Raw genomic sequence first — 19,564 nt, 5'->3', positions numbered from 1 at the left:
AGCCGGGCTGCCAGCCACCTGGGGCCACCGAGCACCCTGGCTGTGGGTCTGCTCCAGCCTTGCTCTGGACTAGCAAGTGCCGGGCTGCACCGGGGTCTGCCTGGTGCCTGTCCCCTTCCAGCACCACAGGGACCCCGGTGAAGCCCCAAGCAGAGAGCCGAGGACGTGTAGCTCGGCACATGTGTGCATCTGGGCTGCGCTCACCGCAGCTCAACTCAACCCTCGGAGCCCCCGCTGGCCCCGAGATTTGGTGGGACCACTGAGCCTCTGGTCAGATGAGGAAACCGAGACTCAGAAGGGGAGTGGCCTGTCCTGGAAGTAGTGGGGCTGAGCTCGGCTGCCTGGCTCACCTTCGGTGTGACATCACTGTGGCCTGAGGTCATCTTGTCACCTACCTCCTGCTTTCGAGAGGTATTGAGGCCATGGGCTCAGGACCAGACCATCAGGGTCTGGGTCCCAGTTCCACCACTTCCTGCCTCGGTTTCCTCAACTTTAAAAGGGGGGTAATGAGGTGACCACCAGCATAAAACTGTTGTGAAGGTTATACGGGTCGCTACTCACAAAGAGCTTGGACCAGCCTCTGGGTGAGTCTCGATAAGCGTTAACTCATGGGGGGGGGGGTCTCTGTCAGCCCCGTGACCCCCTCACCACACCCACACCAGAGCGGCAGGTCCATGGGGGTGGGGGCCGCTGCTGGAGCCCAGGGCCCTGCACAGGGACTGGAGCCCCAGCCAGTGCGACCCCGGAGCTGGGGGCCGGAAGAGCCAGGGAAGAGGCAGCCTGGGTGGTCAGGCTGAAGCAGGGTCAGGTGTGAGGGAGCTTTGTTCTGGAAAGAACCCCCGTGGTGGCTCAGCATTGCTTTCCAGCTCCAAGGGGCACATGGCATTACACCTGCCGGCCCTGCCCGAGCGAGCCTGCGTGGTGCAATTCCAGGCACCCGCCCAGCCCTCCAGGGCCCCCACCCCTTCACACGGCATCTGCTCAGCACCTGTGGCACCTGCTTAACCAGAGGGGGGCCTCCCCCCCTCGTGACGGTCTGGACTCCAGATTCCCCTTGGGCTCAGCAGCAGAGGTGAGCAGGCTCGGCCAAGGCGTCTTCCCTGCCCTCCCGCTCAGGGCATGAGTGAAAGGCTCGGGGGAGGGCCACCTCTCGGACCAGGCGCAGATCCACCCCCAAGACGCTGGGGAGCTGCGGCAGCCATGTGAGAGATCAGGGTGACTGTCCAGAGCGGGTGGGAGCTGGGGATGGGGCCAGGGGATAACGGAGAGGGGGGATTGATTCCAGGCTTGACCCAGGCCCTCAGGTCCCAGCAGGGTGCTGTCAGCACTCTCAGATCACAGAAAAGGACCTATATGACATTAATATACTCGACCTATTTCCCTCTCTGTCACATGCATGCACCCACGTGCACTCATGTGCACATGTGCTCGTGAGGACAGGCACTGGAGTCAGAAGCACCCTGAGATCTGGGCTCCATCACCTACTGGGGGGTCCCTGGGATCCTGAGCAGGTCCTGCAGTCACCATAAAACAGCGGCTGACACCTGCCCGCCGTGCTGACTCCTCACCAGGCAGAGCCCTGGGAGTTTTACGTACATCACGCTTCTTAGTCCTAAGGTAGGTTCTGTAATTATCCCCATTTTATAGGTGGGGAAACTGAGGCAGTAGGTGGTGGAGCTGGGGGTCGAAACCAACCAACCTGGCTCCCGAGCCCACACTGACCATCAGCCGAGTCCGCTCAGACCACAGCAGGGGCAGCCGGCAATGCGTCTTGAGGTTCCCACCGGGCAGACCCTCCCCCAGCCCAGTGGCCAGGCTTGCGAAGGCCATGACATAACCACCACGTGCACCCTAAGCACCGGGCACTGGCCTAAACCTCTCCCGGTGTGACCCCTCCCGCCGGCGCTCCCAGCCGCCACTGTATTAAGGCCCAGCCCAAGGCCTGGCATTCCGTGGGTCCGTCCGTGGCTCTCTGTGTCTTTGCCAAATCCCAGGGGATTGGACAACTGCTCCTATGGCGTCCCCATCCCTAATCCTGCAGCAGGCTCAGAGGGGAGAGTAACCATGGTGGAGGGGAGTGGACACGGAAGAGTTACGTGGAGGGGAGGACAGACTGACAGCCAGAGATGCTGGGGGACAGGGGCTCAGAAGACAGAGGACTGCCCACTCCCCATACCCTACCCCCAGCGCCATCGTCTGCCCCTGCCCCATCTCCAGTCCCAGTCTGTTCTCTCTCCAACGTCCCCTCTCATCTGCCTTCCCTCTACCGTCTCCCTTTTCTCCTCCACGGTTTCACAGAACCTGTTCCCTGAGCCAACAGCTTCAACAATTTTTTCTTTAACCGTGAAATCCTTTCATCAACCTCAATCTTCCAGGACGGGGGGGGAAACCAAACGTCAGAGACAAGAAAGCCCTGAGCTCTTCTTGGTGAGGACAGAGGAAGCCTGGAGCCCAGCCCCTTAGCCACCCAAGTCCCACAGGACGTCCCTTGAGATATGTCCCCACAACCCCCAGACCCCAAAACAGAGGTGGCAACCACGGCCCTGGACCACTTCTGACCCATCGGTGCCCCCCCCCGGGAAGGGAGCTCCACGGGATCCCCAAATCCACCCCCCACATTCTATCCTTCATAAGCTTCCTGAAAGGAAGTCCTTCTGAACATCTAACCTCAATTCTTCACGCTACTAGAAAACACTTGCACTCCTTTGGAACTTGTTACTTTCCTCCTGGGAAGTCTCCACAACCTTTAGAAAATCGATTTCTCGAGTTTCACCTGCCAACTTTTAATTAAAGAAAGAAAAACAGGATGACAACAATAACAATGACACACACACTGAAAAAAATTAAGAGAAAACTGCTGAACCGAGATGACTCCGTGGAGTATCATGATTCCTGATCCGCAAGCTTGGGTGACCTGAACACCAGGGCTCTGGGCCTTGGAGGCTCCCTGGACACCCGAGGACTTGGTGCATCTTTCCACGCTCACACCAATTTGCATACCATTACCCAAGAATCCCTGCGCCTGGATTTCGCTTTTGCAAATTCCCACCTGTTTCGTGTCATAAATAAGATAGGAGACAGAAAACTAATACAGCCCAGTGATGCATTATTCATGCCGCGTCACACTGTTATGATAGATTTACAACAGCTAATACATGCAAACTAAGTTTGGGCACTAAATGTGAAAATTAAGGCTGTGGAGGGCGGGTGTACGTAGGGACGGGCAGGGGGAAATCTGGGGTCTGGTGGTGTCCAGGAAACCAGAGAAGTTTATTCTCTGGCGTGCTTAATGACAAAAAGCATGAGTTCCGGTATCAGAAGCCAGCACCCAGGCGCCGGGGTGGTGGCAGGGGGCGGAGCAGTCGGGGCAGACGATGCTGGAACCCCTACAAGGCGGACTATTGACAGCACGCGCTTGGGGAAGCACCTTCCATGCTCAGCACCGAGCTCCGGAGCTGGTCAGCTCTTCGGCCCGCCCTGGTCACATGCCCCTTGCACACTTAGATCCACCACAGATGGAGCCCACTTCCCTGATGGAAACGTCCTCTGTCTCCACAACCCTTCACTGAGCACCCACGATACATCAGCCTGGTCTCGGCACCAGGGATGTGGTGGGAGCCCACCAGGCGCGGTCCTGCCCTACAGGGCCTCGATCTGGCGAATCTGATAGTCGTGGCAAGTGCTGTGGAGGAGAAGGGCCCAGTGCCGGTGCTGTGACCCAGTGCACATGGATGAGGGGCCAGACAGGCTTCTCCAGGGTGGGGCGCCGGGGCCCAGTGAGAAACAGCTGCCCCAATTAACCCTCACAACAGCCCTGTGGAGTGGGAGCCAGGCCCACGGCCCAAACAGGACGTATCTTGCCCTGTGTTCTGGCACTTCCCAGTCAGGGCTGGGGGAGCCTTGGCCCCAGGCCTGTGTTTCTGCAATCACACCCAGGAGGTTCTGGGAAGAAAGGGGGTTGCCTTGGAAATGCCTCAAGGCTGGCGCAGGGGCAAGTCAGAGGTGGGACCTGGGCCCTCGTGTGACACAGCCGTCCTACCCGCATCTGTCCCACCTGCCGAGTCCCTCTGCCCAGCGGTGATGGCTGCTATCGAGCAGGACCCACCTCCCAGCCTCAAGACCCTCTGACCAGCCCTTTCCCCAGATTCCTTCCCGCCTCTGTTCTGGTGTAGCCTCCTGGCCTGCTTCCTCCAAGGCACTTCTCCATCTGGCACCAGTGCCCCAAACCTCCTCCCGCCCAGATTTTCAAACATGTAAGGCAGCAGCCAGCCCCGCTCTCAACCCACCCAACAGAGGAGGGGGTCCCTGCATGCTCCCACCAGCACTGGCTGAGAAGCTGGTACAGCGCCCGGCCCTGGGATGCGCTGGTGAACAAAACAGACCAGGCCCCGTTTTCATCTGTTTACGGCCGGGTGGGTGCAGAGGGACAACAACAGTCCTGGAGACAATTTCAGACAGTGACCAACACTCTGAGGTCGGTAAGGCCACCGACGTGTCAAGACCGTGACTGGGGGTGGAGGTGACTCTGATGGAGCCACCAGGGCAGGCCCCACTGAGGATGTGCCAGCTGAGCCGAGACTGGGGGATGAGAAGGAGCCGCCCGAGGGACATTCTGTGGGCCCAGTGTCCCTGCTCCAGGCAGGGGAACAGCAGAGGCAAAGGCCTAGTGGTGGGAGGAAGCCTGGCATGTCCAGAGGCCAATGGAGGGGCCAGCGTGGCTGGGGAGCAGAGGTCACAGACCACAAGTCAAGGGCCTGCTTTCTAGTCGGCATCCCCATCTGCACAATGGGCCCAGCTGACCCCCGCAGCGACGCGAGGACCCAGTCGCATAAAGCACACTCGCAGCCCAGCCCCTTCTCCAGCGCCCCTCCCTGTCGCTACTGCCACCCTCCCCTGAGCCGGGGTGACGGAGATCCCAGCACACGCCGTGTTGGGGAGCAGCCTTGCCCCGGTGCCCTGACCAGGCCGACCCGGCAGAGCGCACCCCACAAGCCGAAGGCCTCCTGTCGGCCTGTCTCTAACTCATTTTTTTTAAAATTAAGATGCAGCAGGTCATCCCACAGCCGACTTCCCCTCCAGCGATCGGTTAAAATGAACTCCAGACAACTGGATTAGACTTTGAAGGTGGCGATCCAGATAATGAACATGGACGATGCGGTGTTGACACAGGCCGTGGTGAGCTACATTATTATTTAACAGGCCTCGCTGCTGCCTCTGCTGGGATCAAGGAGCTGAATAAACAGTTGGTGGGCAAGCATCAAGCCCAGAGACAGAATGTGGCACCGGCTCCGCAGGACGGGCTCAGCAAGGTCAGGGGCTGCCGGCAGAGGCCAAGTGGGCCTAATGGAGGCGGCAGCTCAGAGGCTCCTGCCGGGGAGCTGCCCACCCCCATCCCACACAGCACGGGGCTGGCTCTGCTTGGGCCTGGCTCTCGGTGCCCTCTCTGCTCAGGGCATCCTCCCCGCCTCCTCTCCCCCTTCAGCATCACAGCTGACTCACCTGCCCCGCCCAGCTCAGGGGTCCTGACCTCCGAGAACCTCCCCTGTCCTGTCCCTCCTCCCCGTGTCTGGAACCCCTCGCGCTGCCCCCCAGGCCCCACCCCACAGGTTTCCTCCCACTTGGCTGGCACTGACCATCCTGGGTCTGCTCCCCATACTGGACTCCGAGCTCCTGAAGAGCTAAGAGCAGGTCTCACTTGTGCCCACCCCCCTCAACCCCCTGCACAAAAGGCCTGCAAATCAGGACACCTTCCATCTGTCCACCGTGACTATTTACTATTTACTTAGAGTACCTGCTACGTGAGCTACGTGAGCCAGATGGACATGGGGAAATGAACAGGGTGCAATCCTTGGCCCAGAAGATGTGTTGGTAGAAAAAGCAGGCACTTAAACAATAACACTGCCCGAGAGTTACATAGGACAGGACAGAAACTGCAGGGGGACAATGCAGCTCAAAGGGGACCGAGCCTCTGCCCACCCAGGCAGCCAACACGGCGGTTAAGATGCCTCAGTTCAGGGGCTTCCCTGGTGGTGCAGTGGTTGAGAATCCGTCTGCCAATGCAGGGGACACGGGTTCAATCCCTGGTCCGGAAGATCCCACATGCTGTGGAGCAACTGAGTCTGTGAGCCACAACTACTGAGCCCGCGTGCCACAACTACTAAAGCCCGCGTGCCTAGAGCCCGTGCTCCACAACGAGAGAAGCCACCGCGATGAGAAGCCCGTGCACTGCAACGAAGAGTAGCCCCCCCTCACCGCAACTAGAGAAAGCCTGCGTGCAGCGACGAAGACCCAACACAGCCTAAATAAATAAATAAATAAATAAATAAAATGTATTAAAAAAAAAAAAGATGCCTCAGTTCAGAACTCAGTCGGAGGCCTGAGTTCAGATCCCAACTCTGCCTCCTTCTGGCTGTGTAACTTTGGGCAAGTCACTTAACCTCTCTGGGACTCTTATTTCCTCATCTGTAAAGTGAAATAATAATAGTACCCATCTCACAGGGTGGTTTGAGGATTAAATGAGCTAATACATGTAGAGCACTTAACCTCATGCCTGGTCCGCACTACACACTCAATACATGTTGGTTATTATTACTTCCTGGGGGGTGGGAGAAACAAGGGCAAGGTCCTTAGAGTTGACACAATCCCTGGATGAACACTCAATGTCTTTGCATTTGGGCCAGAGCCACGCGACCACACTTCGGCTGACAGGACACTCCTGGGCCCCTGGCGTGGAGCCCTAGGCAGCTCCGAGGCACTCCAGTCCCCACAGGGGGTCTCAGCCCTGGGGGAGAGTCTAGCACGTCGCTGCCACTAAGCAATGCCCCTCGTCTGAGCTGAGGCACACTGCCGCTGCAGGACGTGTGCTGAGCCCTCGGCACCCCTTCAGGACCACAGCTGCCTGGACAGCAGCCCAGTCTACAGGCCGCTCCTCGGGTCGTCTGGCCACCAAGCCGAGCGTGGAGCTGCCGGCTGGGTCCGGCGATCATTAGCAGCAGCCAGCCAGAGCCCTGGCACAGAGATGGGCCGGCTTCCTCTTTCCCAAGCAGCAGCAAAGCGAGGTTTTATTAAATATGCATGGCGATCGCCTCGTTACTGTGCAAAGGATTGTGTGTACTGAAGGCGAGCCGCCCGCATCGCGCCACGCACAAACTTTTCAATTTCCCCGGCTGCGGATGGTGGGCGGTGGGGGTGGGGGGTGCCTGGGCTTCCTCCCGCCCTGCTGCAGAGCCTCCTCCACCACCCCTTCCTCCATCCCGGCTGCCTCCACCCAGTGCCCTCCCGACGCCCTCCAGGTATACAGAGCAGGGCAAAGGTCATATTGATCCCCTTCTTAAGGGCAGCTGGTCCAGAACTAATCTTAAATCATCACAGCCTCAGGCTGGAGCCTCGTGGCCGATTGGCCTGAGGGACAGTGGGGCTGGAGTTGAGCTGCAGGGCCTGGGTGGGACTGCACAGCAGCTGGTGAGGGTCGAAATCGGGTGAGGGCCTGGCCTGGGCCCCATCCTTCCCTTCGTCCGTCTGTCTCAAGCTCCTAGAACAGCTGTCAGCAAAAGGAAGCCTTCCAGCCAGCGAAGCGAGGGGACGGCAGACCTGCAATGCGGACACACACCCCACACCCGCCAACACCTCCGACTCTAAAGGAGCAGCTTGATTTTCCAAACAAACCACGTATACGGCAATAAGGACTTAAGTTAGGCAAACAATTACCACAATAACTGATGCTCATCCAACACTTAGTATGTGCCAGGCACTGTGTGAAACAGCCCTTTATATAAACCCTCCCATTGAGTCCTCTTGTAACTCTACACAGTACTGCTGTCATCCCATTTTACAGATGAAGTGACTGAGGCCCAGGAAGGCCCAGTGCCTTGTCCAAGGGTGCACAGCCTGGCGGGGCAAGGATCTCCCCAATCTGAAGCAGGCTGACGGCAAATCAGTCGCCTCCAAGGGAGTGGGGTGCCCAGCAGACCCGAGGTGGGCATGGCCAGGACAGGGACAGGGCCTCTGTCTTTGATGATGCCTCCCAATTCCTCCCCCTCCGGAAAGTTTCGTAGCCCTGGGAAAGGCCACCTGGGGGCCCAGCTTTCACCAGCTCCTCAGGCCCTGCTGCCCACACCGCCTGCCCCAACAACCAGCAGCCACTTTGCTCCCACAGGCCTGTGGTTTCAGGGTCCTACAGCCTCTGGATCCTTCCTTAGAAGATTCTTCCTTGAAAACAACTCTTAGCTCACATCCTGCCTCCCACTTTCCTCGGCTGCCTTCTCCCTCTCCTGTCCCATTTCCCCTGCTGGCAGCACTGAGAATGTCTGCTGGCCAACAGGGAGCTCTGAAAGCCTGCCCCTTCCCATCTCGTCCGCACTCCGCTTTTGGCTTCTTCATGTTTCTGGGCTCACTTTTCCCATATGGGGAACAGAGGGCAGGCTGTGTCTCCCCTATCAAACTAGAGGCCCCCAGGGCAGAGCTGTGTCTCCCCTATCAGACAGGAGGCCCCCCGAAGGGCAGGGCTGAATCTCCCCCATCAGAATGGAGGTCCCCAAAAGTAGGGCTGGGTCTCCCCCATCAGACTGGAGGCCACCCAAGGACAGGTTGGATCTCCCCAATCAGACTAGAGGTCCCCAAGGGCAGAGCTGTGTCTCCCCATCAGACTGGAGGCCCCCTAAGGGCAGGGCTGGGTCTCCCCCATCAGACTGGAGATCCCCAGGGACAGGGCTGGGTCTCCCCCATCAGACTGGAGGCCCTCCAAGGGTAGGGCTGGGCCCTGTTGCCTCTCACCACTGCACCTAAGCTGGGCCCCAGGGCTCTGCTACTGGCTGAGTCAGAACCTGCGCAGGCTGCCAGCCGAGAAAGCTGGGAGGGCACTGGGCCTGGCATGGGGACAATGCAGGGATGCTTGGGCAGGGGCTTCAGGGGGACGTCATCCTTTTTCCTGACAAATGTCTTGAGACCCAGGTCAGTTGGGGACCTCAGAAGCCCTGGGGATCCACCTCCCCCTGCTCACCTTCTTCGCAGAAGGCCGAGAAGGTGAGAGGCCCCTGAGGGAAGTGACAGGGCAGGGTCCGGGGCAGCAGGGAAGCCCCCAAAAGAGAACCAGGGGCTGGGAAGGGAGTCTGTGGCCGCAGCTGCTCAGGGCTCCCCGCCCCTACTCCAGCTCTGCCTGGGGAAAGAGCACCAAGAAATCCAGAAGCTGGAGTGGGGGAGGCAGCAGTGCCCTTCCTGCTGGTGCCGCCCCGGCCCCTCCCAGAGCCCACCCCCTCTGGCCAGGCCCAGCCCCACCAGTGAGGTCAAAGGTCCTGGTCCTGTTCAAGCAGCCCCTCCAGGGTGGCAGCCCCAGCGTCACCTTTAGCCCCCAGCCCTCTTCTCCTCAAAGGGTGATTATAGTTCGAAACCCAAATCCTCTGATTCTGCCCACGGCGCTGCCTCTCACCCCACCTCCCTTTCCAGCACCCAGAAGGGCCGATAATCAAATATCTCCTGGCACTGGCACTGACCAAGCGTTATCTCACTCAGCGGCGAAAGGACCGCAGGGAAAGGATGCTTGTTCCCCTTTTACAGATGGGAAAACCTGTGTTCACAGACGGGGCCCCCCAAGGCCCCAGCAGGTGAGTGGGGGAACCGGAAGGCAGAGCCAGGCGTGCACAGCTCCGAACGCTGCACCTCATGCTTCAACAAAGATGGGAAAGTTAGCGCCGGAACCCTGAGGTTCAATCCCGGGTCTCAGAGCTCACCCACAGCTCCCTGGGCCTCAGTTTCTCCATCTGCCAAACCAGGACAGTGTCATCCGGGACCCGGCCCCAATCCCCTGGGATCTTACCGTCGCCTGACTGTTGAGTAGCTGATGTATGGCTGTACGAGAGAGGACAGAGCGGGCGAGAGAAGACGTGGAGGCACGCGGGGGCCTGTCTGTTCTGACCCCAAGCCCACACCCACAGCTCCCCTCTGGGCCTGGTGGCCGCTCATTTCAAGTTGATAATCCAAACAAATCAAATAACGGCAAACATCACCAAAATACCATTCAGGGAGCCACGCGGGGATGGGAAGAAGCCCCTGGGCCAGGCCCTCATCCCAGGGCTGAGGATCCAGCAGTGCTGGTGACGGGACAAGGCAGGACCCAGCAGGCTCCACGTCCACACTGTCTAAAGAGCCCAGCGCCCAGGATGGCTGCGTCCGCACTGGCCATCCCCTCAGCACAGCTGGGTCCTGGGTACCAGTGGGAGCGCAGGGACCCCAGCTCCACCTCCACAGGGAGCAGTAAACACAACGGAGGAGCTGGGTCACTGCCCAGTGGGCTGGGGATCCCTCCCCTCACAGCAGCCCCGAGGGTGCGTGGCGGGGCAGAGGGCGGGGCCCCACAGGGATCCTGGCCCCCTCTTGCTGCCCAGCCAACTCTGATGATCCCTGAGACGCGGCTGGGAGCCGAGAGCGGTGCCAGGTAGAATGCGAGAAAGTGTGCGAGGGTGTGCCCGGAGATGACCCCCCCCCCCAGGGCCTGGACCCACGAACCACAAGGCAGGGCCGGTACCTGAGTCTGCAAGCTGGTGGCATCCAGGACAGTGACGCGGGGCCCACAGCTGGCCCACACGGCGTCCTCCAGGCTCAGCAGGGTGCGGACGGGCCCAGGTCCCACAGTCAGGCACACGGGCGGGCTCTCCAGGTCCCAGGGGACGCCTCCTGGAGGGACAGGAAGGAAGCAGGTCAGCAGCAGGGGGTGGGGGATGGCAAACGGGTCAGAGACCCAGGGCTCCTCAACCCTCGGGAAGCACGGGCCACAGCGGTGGGCCAAGCCTGGCTCCGTGACAGCTTTTGGCCCCTTTCTCTGCCCCTCCCCCTTCCCCAGTGGCATGGCGGCTGTTCCCATCTGCCTCAGTTTATGTTCCACCCGCTCTGGGGGCTGTACTCCCCACTTCTCCCTCCCTCCCTTCCTCTCTCCCTTTCCCTCTCTTCTGTGCATTCATTCCACACACACCTAGTAAGCACCTACTCCATGCCAGGCCCCGTACTGGGTGCTGTGAAGACAGAAATAAATCAGACACAGACCCTGCCCTCAAGAAAATCCCTGCTGGATGGAGAAAACAAAGGGTTAAACAGCAGTTACCATACGAAGTGCCTAGCCCAAGTGGCCAGGTGTGCACAGAGGGCCTTGAGAGCTGTTAAGATGGAAGGAACCAACTCTGCACAGGAGAAATCCAGGGAGGCTTCCTCGAAGAGGCAGCATCCACAGAGCCCTGCCAAGAAGGTGGCACATGGTGGGGAATGTCCTGGCCCTGGTTCTGCTAGCAGCTAACTAAGGACCTTGAGTGCACCTCTCTACTTCTCAACGCCTCAGTCTTCCCATCTGTAAAATGGGGAGGGTGCTGTGAATAAGACTCTCTCTGAGGACTTTCCTGACACTGTAACTTATTGAAAATGAGTCTTGCCTTCTCACACATCTTCTCGCCTGCTCCAAGGCACTCTGTCACCTCTACCAAGATCTCTGATGACCTTACTCCTCCAGAGATGCCACCACCCCAGGTATGGAAGGAGGAAGTCCCGAGAGGCCATCAGTCCCCAGCCCACCATCCCTGAAGACAGGCAGATGAAGGGACCTGGCCAAGCACTGAACGAGGCTCTCTCCCACCACCCTCAGGGATGCTCGGCTCACCCAAGAACATGCCAAGGATCTTCCCTGGCATGAGAGCAGTGTCCACTGAGACTGGTTTTTCTCTGAAGCTACACCCGATGCCCACAGAACCCCAGAGGCTGTCCTGTCTGCCAGGGTGCCAGATGGGACAGGAGGGTTGAACAGGAAGTGGGGCGCACCTCTGAGATACCGTCAGCAGTGGGAGGCAGGACAGAGCCTGCCGCTGGCTTGTCAGTGCCCGGCCACTCCCATCCCTCCTCCACAGCGTCCCTGGAAGGGGTGCAAAGCAGCCCCCGCACAGGCCCTCCCTCTGAGCCAGCTGCTGGGTGGCGCGATGGAGCACAGCTGTCTGCAGAGCTGGAGGGGTGTGGCAGGAGGAGCCCATGGAAGACACACCAGATTCCCCCACAAGCACCCTCCCTTCCCCTTCCTGTCAAGCGGGTTCTCCTCTCCCCTTCAGCCCTACTTAAACTTGGCAGGCTCCCAGCTCAGCTAAGAGTTGGAAAATACACCTCCCAGCCCCCGCCCAACAAACACACATCCAGTTCTTTCCAGCCCATGAATAGGAGCATGTGGGAAGCTGCGGCCTCTCAACCTCTGCATTAACTTGGATGGGTGACGGTAACATCATTTCTCTGAACCTTAGTTTCCTCACCTGTAAAGTGGGCATGATAACCGTGCCTACACCTCGCCGGATGTTGCAGGGATCAAATTAAATGTGTAGAATGTTTAGCACAGGGTGGGCACCCAGTGAGGAGCGTTGACAGCTGTTGCCACATTCTGTTACACGTGGGCACGCCAGGCACTCTTTTCATGAATTATTTCATTACCTCCCACCAGCCTATGTGGAAGATTCTATTCTTATCCCTGTTTTACAACTGAGAAAACTGAGACCCAGAGTTTAGAGAACCAGTCCGAATCACACCGCTCGACAGGACCCGCTGCTCATTAGCTCTGGCTGTTGGCTGTCTTTTGACACAACACGAGAGCCCGCGGAAGGGCACTGACTGATGCGACGGCAGACACCCAGGGAGCCAGAGCTTGCACAGAACCACGCAAGGAGGGTGGGCCAAGCAGGGTTGGAACTCGGCTAACTCTGGTCCTGGCCTCCTTCCCCAGTCCCTGCTGCCCTCTCAGGTTCCAAGGCTTTCCAAAGATCTCTGGGGAGAGTGACCATGACGCAGCCAGGCCTCCACAAGGGACGCTGACCCCCATCAGGACACCAGAGCCACAAAAATACAAGGCTTTGCGCGCCCTCCAGCGGCCAGAGGTGAGTAGTGTTTGCGGCCAGAAGCTGGAGCTCCCGCCACTAAGGCTAAGGTGGGGGCTGAGACCCCTGCCAGGAAGGGAGCAGCTGGGATACTGGAACCACACCCCAAAAACGGAAATGCGAGCTCTGCCCCGTGGGCAGTGATGACCACCAGAGCCCGTGCACCCTCTACTCTGTACCTTCCTGGAATAGCACGGCTGCCTGGGGTAGGGGGTAGGGTCTGATACCCTTGAGGGTCACATGTGCACTGACCACTCCTCCACCTGCTGGGTGTCTCCTGAGAGTCCTGACTCCAGGACAGAATGATTAACTGATGAAATTTAATAATACCGATATCATTATATCAAAAAGGATACAGGACAGGAGTCCCTGATTCGAAGGCCCATGGTAGGACCCTGAACAAGAGGTTTCTCCTTGCTGGGACTCAGTTTTCCAATCTGTACCCCAAGGGGACAGAACTCTGACCTCTAAGGTTCTTCCCAGCCTCCACAGGCCACAAGTCTAAGACTTTAAACGTACTCACTGTGAGCTCTGGGCAGGGCTGGACCCCTACCCACCCCAAGCCTGCTGGGGGATCCATCCCTCCACCTGCTCCCTGCCCACCAGTGGCTCTAGGTACACATGCTCCAGAACACACACGCGCACCTACAAATTCACACCCGCCCCCTGCATGACAGCCCATTCGTGAGAGCTGGGCCCGGCATCAGCTCTCACGCCAGATGAACGGAGATGAAGCCCCTGTCTCAGCAAAAAGCACCTTCAAGAGGCGGGAGTCCCTCCTCCCCTAGGCTGCAGGGGACAAAGCCCAGCCGGTGTCCTTGGGGGGTCCAGATCGAGCTGGAGCCAGAAGTTAGGACACAGAGTGCAAGTCGTTGAGATCGAGGGGGGCCCAAAGGGCAGCCGGTACCCCGGAAGTAATAACAACAGTAACAATGATGATGGTGGAAAGGTAACAGGCATGAGTCTCTGTGCCCAGGCTCCGTTCTGGGCACTTGTGTGACTGACTGCACCTGGCCTTCACAACCACCCGCTGTGGTGGGGCTGAATTCATACCCATTTTACAGGTGAGGAAACTGAGGCTCCAAGAGGAGCAGCAACAGGCCCGCTCTCTCACAGCAGGGACCCAATCCCGACAGCCTGACCACGCCCCAGACCATCACTCACCCATTCCATCATCCAGTTCCTCCGGGGGGTGACCCTGGCCCACGTCCCCAGCATCTAACCAGGGACATTCCCACACCCCGACCCAGGCCTGGTCACGCTCCTGTCTCTGCTCGGAGCCGGGGGTGGGGCGGACAGAGGGGGTCCAGGCAGCTCTGCCCAAGCACAGGATGGGCAGGGGCAGGGGTCGCCTGGCTCATGTCCCAGCGCAGTGCCCGCCACCTCGTGGGCACTGAACGTGTATTTGCTGAGCGAGTGAATGAATGAATGAGGCAATGAATGCTGATAAGTGGAGGCTCCTGGGGGCAGCAGACTGACTGCCACAGCCACACTGCCATGGAGTCGGATTCTCCATCTGTCACCTGGAGCTTGGACTCCAAGGCCCCCCCAGCTCCGACAGCCCAGGACTCCAAGTGGCCTGGTGACCTTAGAATCCTCAGTCACCTCACAGCTGCTGGTTCCACAGGACCTCCAGGACTCAGCAGGTCCCCAGGTTGGTTTCTGCCTGTTTAACCCAATATTTTTGGTCCTGCCCTTCTCCAATGAGCCAAAGCTGGGTCAGGGATGCCAGCTTTATCTGGTCTTGGTCTTAGCCAAACCCAGGCACGACGGCAAACCTGTCATATGAACACTGACAGATATCTCACCAGTATCTGCTCCGCACCCAGAATAAGGGTGTGGATTATTCACAATCCCCATGGGGCACCAGAGGTGGGTTCTGCGGGCCCAAGGCCAGGGAGGCTGGCCCAGGAGCAGCTCCCAGCTCCAGCTTCAGGGCTTGGATGGAGTGGGGGTATCTGAGGGGTATCCGAGGCCCCACGGCTGGGTCATGGGCCAGGCTGATGATTCCAGACCCAGCCACATGCAGCCCAGATGAAAGGCGTGTGGTCCTGAGAGCCCCCCTTCCTGCCCTGGCCATCTCTGGAGGACACCACAGGAAGGGGAGGCACCAGGCCAAGGTCTCTCCCAGAGGCCTCCCTGGCCAAAGCCAAACCAAAGGCCAGAGGGTGGGCTCCCATGGACAGAGTGACCCAGACTCCCCCACCCGGCTGGCTGTGGCAGCCTCCCAGACAGCCTGCCTACGTCCACTCCATCCACCAGCCACAGTGCTCGGCCACTCCCAACACCTCCCTCCACTTCCCATCGACCGAGACAAACCCAAGGCCCACAGGGTCCAGTCCATCAACTCCCGGACCCTGCCTGGTGCCGCTTCCCACCCCGGCTACTGTCCAGCAAGACAGCCTCCCCAGCAGACCAACCGCTCTCCTGCTTCCAGGTCTCTGCACATGCACTTCCCTCGGCAAGAACGCTGTTCCCCCAACTCTTCACTGGCCCGGCCGCTTCTCCTTCTTCAGGCCTCACCTTCAGGGTCTCACTCCTCAGAGAGGCCTTCGCCAACCAGCCCACCCCATGCACAGGGGGTCAGGATCTCACCCGACACCCTCTTCCTCCCCTTAGGACCCTCAGCACGTTGTGTAATTGTAAGCTTCCTGCCTGTTCATTTGACTCATCTATAAATTTAACTTGTCTCCCTCTATAAACTGTGAGGGTGGGCTCACATCTGGTTTGCTGGCCACCATATCCATGGTGCATAGTAGGTGCTCAGTAAATATTAGGGGGACAAATGTTTGCAATGTGGGACAGCTAGTGGAGCATCTCAACCTCCAGGCAAGACAGCAGGCAGCCAGCCCTGGAGGGAGGATACTTAGGTTCAGGTCTTGGCTCACCTGTGGGGCTCTAGGGAGTCTCTTCCCACCCAGAAGATGAGGGTGTGGCATCTGATGGTCCCCAATGGCTCTTTTGGTTCTGATAAACCACCAGGCTCCAATCCCAGGCTGAAAGCCAATGGTTAGACCCCATCCCCCTATGGGTTGAATTGTGTCCCCCAAAATTCAGTCATTGAAGTCTTAACCCCTAGTACCTCAGAACGTGACCTTGTTTGGCAACAGGGTTGTTGCAGATGTACTTGGTTAAGATAAGGTCATATTGGAGGAGGGTGGGCCCCTAATCCAATATGACTGGGGTTCTTACTCCAAAGGGCTATTTGGACACAGGCTCACCCAAAGAGAACACCACATGAAGATGGGGGTTATGGTGCCACAAGCCAAGGAACTACCCAAAGCTGGGAGAGAGGCCTGGAACAGATCTTTCCCCAGCTCATTCCGAGGGAGCACGGCCCTGCCGATACCTTGATCTTGAACTTCCAGCCTCCAGAATGTGAGACAATAAATTACACTGTATAAACCACACAGTTTGTTGTACTTTCTCATGGCAGCCCCAGCAAACCGATACACCTCCTTGCCTCCTCCCAACCCGGACGCCCAAACTGATGAGTCAGGAACCAAGACGGAAAGGGCTGGAGGCAGCCAAACTGGCGGCTGAGAAGCCAGCAGGGGCAGGGCAGGGCTCCCAGTCTCCCGTGGGAGCCAGAGGGTAAAAGTCCCCTGAGAACCCCTGATCTAAATCTCCGAAGATCTGAGCCCATATTGAACGCACAGTCTGTCTGACGGTGAGAGGGATTTTTTCCCCCTCCCTCTACCCCCTTTAATTAAAAACTATAAATGCCTTATTGAAAGCTAATTTAAAATACCAACACAGTGCCAAGTGGCAAAAAAAAAAAATAAGCTCAGTACAAATATCCGTTTATAGCCCTGCAACAGGCTGTGATGACGCAGCAATTAGAGGCGCATGGGAGGGGGAGGGAGGCTGAGGCTTCGGCACATCAGCCATCTCTGGGGGTGCTGGGGGCAGCTCTCTGCTCTGCCCAGCCCTCGTCATCGGACTGGGAGCTGAACGAGTCACAAGGGGACAGGGGACCACAGCCCTCGTGTCCCTCCCCGAGTCTCAGCATCAGCATCCGTAAAGGGGAGGCAGTTCTCAAGGGTCGTGGCGAGAATTAAGATAATGCGCCTGCATAAGCACTTCACCCCATCCTGGCATACGGCAGCTCAAACGCTGTCAGCCTTGCCCTCCAGACGTTATTATCTGTGCCATCGATGACTTAATAAAATAATGGAGATTGAAATGCCTCACCCCACTGGGCACTCGCTGTGCCAGGTCCTATGCTTTGCCTTCACTGAATCTTTTACCCCACAGGTACCCATGAGCTGTGGGTGTTACCATTATTCCCATTTTACAGATGAGGAGACTGAGGCACAGAGGAGAAGCTGCTCACCCAGGGACACAGCTGTCATCAGGGCAGAGCGTGGACATGAAGCCAGATCTAGCTGAGCCCAGAGACCCCGCTCTTATCCAGCAGAGCTTCCCGCCAATGGGCTGAGCTGCCTGTATGGTAGCGAGCACCCCGTTCCTGTGGGGATCAGGGATCGCCAATCTCCCCAGCACTTCGATTCCCCGATTTTTTTCTGAGCTGCCTCCTTGGCCTGCCTCCCACAGACGCTCTGGTACAGGATGTGGCTCTCCGTCAGGGCCCAGGGCTGCCCGCATCGCCCCCAGCTGCCCATCCTTACCACTGGTCCCGGGGTACGCGACGAGGGTCCCATCCTGCAGGCCGGCAAACAGGTGGAAGGGGCTGTGTCGCAGGCAGAGCACGGGCTGCAGGCCTGGGCTCCTGCAGGTCGCCAGGCACTGGGTGCCCGTGTCCACGCTGCTGTAAACCAGGATGCTGTGGGGAGAGGTCGAGTGACTCACTTAGCCCCCCAGGTGCCAACACCCCACGTGCCCTCCTGGTGAGAGGCTCCGAGCCCCCCCAACCAAGCTCAGCCAGCCTCCCTGCTGTGTGAACAGGCTGATGCTCGGACTTTTCCATGGGTGGCCTTTAGAGGATGGTGCCCGTGGAAAACAGGGGGCTCTGGATACAGCACAATAGAGGGGCTAAGAGAACAGTTTTCAGGGTCACACAGACCCGAGGGTGAATCCAGACGTGCCCCGTCCAGCTGACTGACCTGGACCACTGAGCCTCAGTCCTCGCCAAAAAACGGGGCCGTGATGCCTACCTCACGGCCATAAAAAGGAATGAAGCACCGACATGTGCTACGTGGGTGAACCTTGAAAATGTTATGGGGAGTGAGAGAAGCCAGGCACAAAAGGCCACACACTGTGCGACTCCGTTTGCCTGAAATGTGCAGAAGAGACAAATACAGAGCAATGGGAAGTGGACTACTGGCTCCCAGGGATTGGGGCAGGGAATGGGGGGTGATACAGGGTTTCTTTTGGGGGTGGTGAGAATGTTCTAGAACTATGTAGTGGTGATGGTTGCCCATCATGAATGTACTGGAAGCCACTGAATTATACGATTTAAAATGGTTAAAGTGGTGAATTTTATGTTGTTTGAATTTGATCTCATTAAAAGCAAAGAGTGTTCACCAGACCCCTGGGTTCCGTGGACCCAGACCAGGACATCACAGAGCCTTTAGTGTCTCCGAGTTGGTTCTACGTATGTTAGCTTTTAGCTCCTCCCCCAGCTGCTTGTGTGGGAAACACTTCATAGTGGGGCTGCTGTGAGGCTCACAGACCCTGGCCTGGGGAGCAGCACACAGTGGGTGCTCAGGAAACATCCTCTCTCCCCACTTCCCCCGACTCTAGGACAGGCGTGAAAAGCTTGGAGCTATGAGGAGGACATGGGGGTGTAGCCCATCTCAGGGTCTTGTTCATCACCATCTTCACCTTCCATTTAAGTGGGATGAATGTTCATCCCCCATCCACACGGCTGGACCCTCCAGCAGGCTAAACTCTGGCGGGAGTGCCCCTTGCTGCAATGAAGTGTTGCTGACTCGCCAGCTCCGGGAGGGTCTTACTGGGGGAGCCCCCTCTGCCAGCAGGTCTCATAACCTGGGCACACCCAGGACGCCCACCTGCCCTGCAAAGCTAACTGAGGCCACAGGTGGGTGGATGCTGTCAGTGACAGAGAAGGGACCTGAAGGCTTCACATGTCCCATGTCCTAGTGGACTCTCACAGCAGCCCTGCATGGAAGCATGCTAACGCCCACTTTACAGACAAGAAACTGAGGCTCAGAGCGGTTAAATGGCATGAGGAAACAGCAGGTCCAAACCCAGCTCTGTGACACTGAAGTCAGCGGCTGCCCTCGGTACCACACTACCCGGAAGGGAGCCAGCTTGCACAAAGCAGCCGCTGAAGGGTCTTGGTTAAAGTGCGAGCAGCTCCTGACACTGGGCATCCCTGGTTCCCCCATTCTGCTCTCAACCAGGGATGGAGAATGTTGGTGGGTGACAAGCCAAAGCTAGACGGACAGCCCCCGATGCACCTGCCCAGCCCTGCCCCAGGCTGTTCCCAGCCCCTCCTCCCCAGGCCCCTAACCTGCCATCCTGGAGCCCGAGGCAGACGGTGGGGTGCACTCCAGCCGAGGCGTCAGCAGCCGAGCACTTCCTGTCTCCGTCTCTGCTCTCCCCCTCCTCCGGCTCCGGAATGTACTCCACGCAGAGCACAGGGGCCACCAGCGGGAAGGACTTGACCGTGCGGGGCGCGGGCCGGTTCAGGGAGAAGATCTCGACCTGGCCCCCTGCACCCTCCTGCCCGCCCCCGACCTGGGGCAGAG

At 58.5% G+C, this 19,564-nt stretch overlaps 1 protein-coding gene across 10 annotated transcripts in view; it reads right to left on the bottom strand.

The window, feature by feature from the left end:
- ARHGEF10L (Rho guanine nucleotide exchange factor 10 like) overlaps window positions 1-19,564 on the bottom strand; it is a 160,361-nt gene that overhangs the window by 18,375 nt on the left and 122,422 nt on the right. For all 10 annotated transcript variants that reach the window (XM_059914797.1, XM_059914762.1, XM_059914825.1 and 7 more), the window contains 3 exons: window positions 19,327-19,553; window positions 17,519-17,673; window positions 10,520-10,668 (listed from right to left, as the gene is read on the bottom strand). In XM_059914797.1, the coding sequence (XP_059770780.1) occupies window positions 10,520-10,668; window positions 17,519-17,673; window positions 19,327-19,553 (531 nt within the window). The remainder of the gene's footprint in view (window positions 1-10,519; window positions 10,669-17,518; window positions 17,674-19,326; window positions 19,554-19,564) is intronic.

The sequence above is a fragment of the Balaenoptera ricei genome, chromosome 1 (assembly GCF_028023285.1).
Source record: "Balaenoptera ricei isolate mBalRic1 chromosome 1, mBalRic1.hap2, whole genome shotgun sequence".
Classification (NCBI taxonomy): domain Eukaryota; kingdom Metazoa; phylum Chordata; class Mammalia; order Artiodactyla; family Balaenopteridae; genus Balaenoptera; species Balaenoptera ricei.
This window is presented reverse-complemented; position numbering and strand designations above follow the sequence as displayed.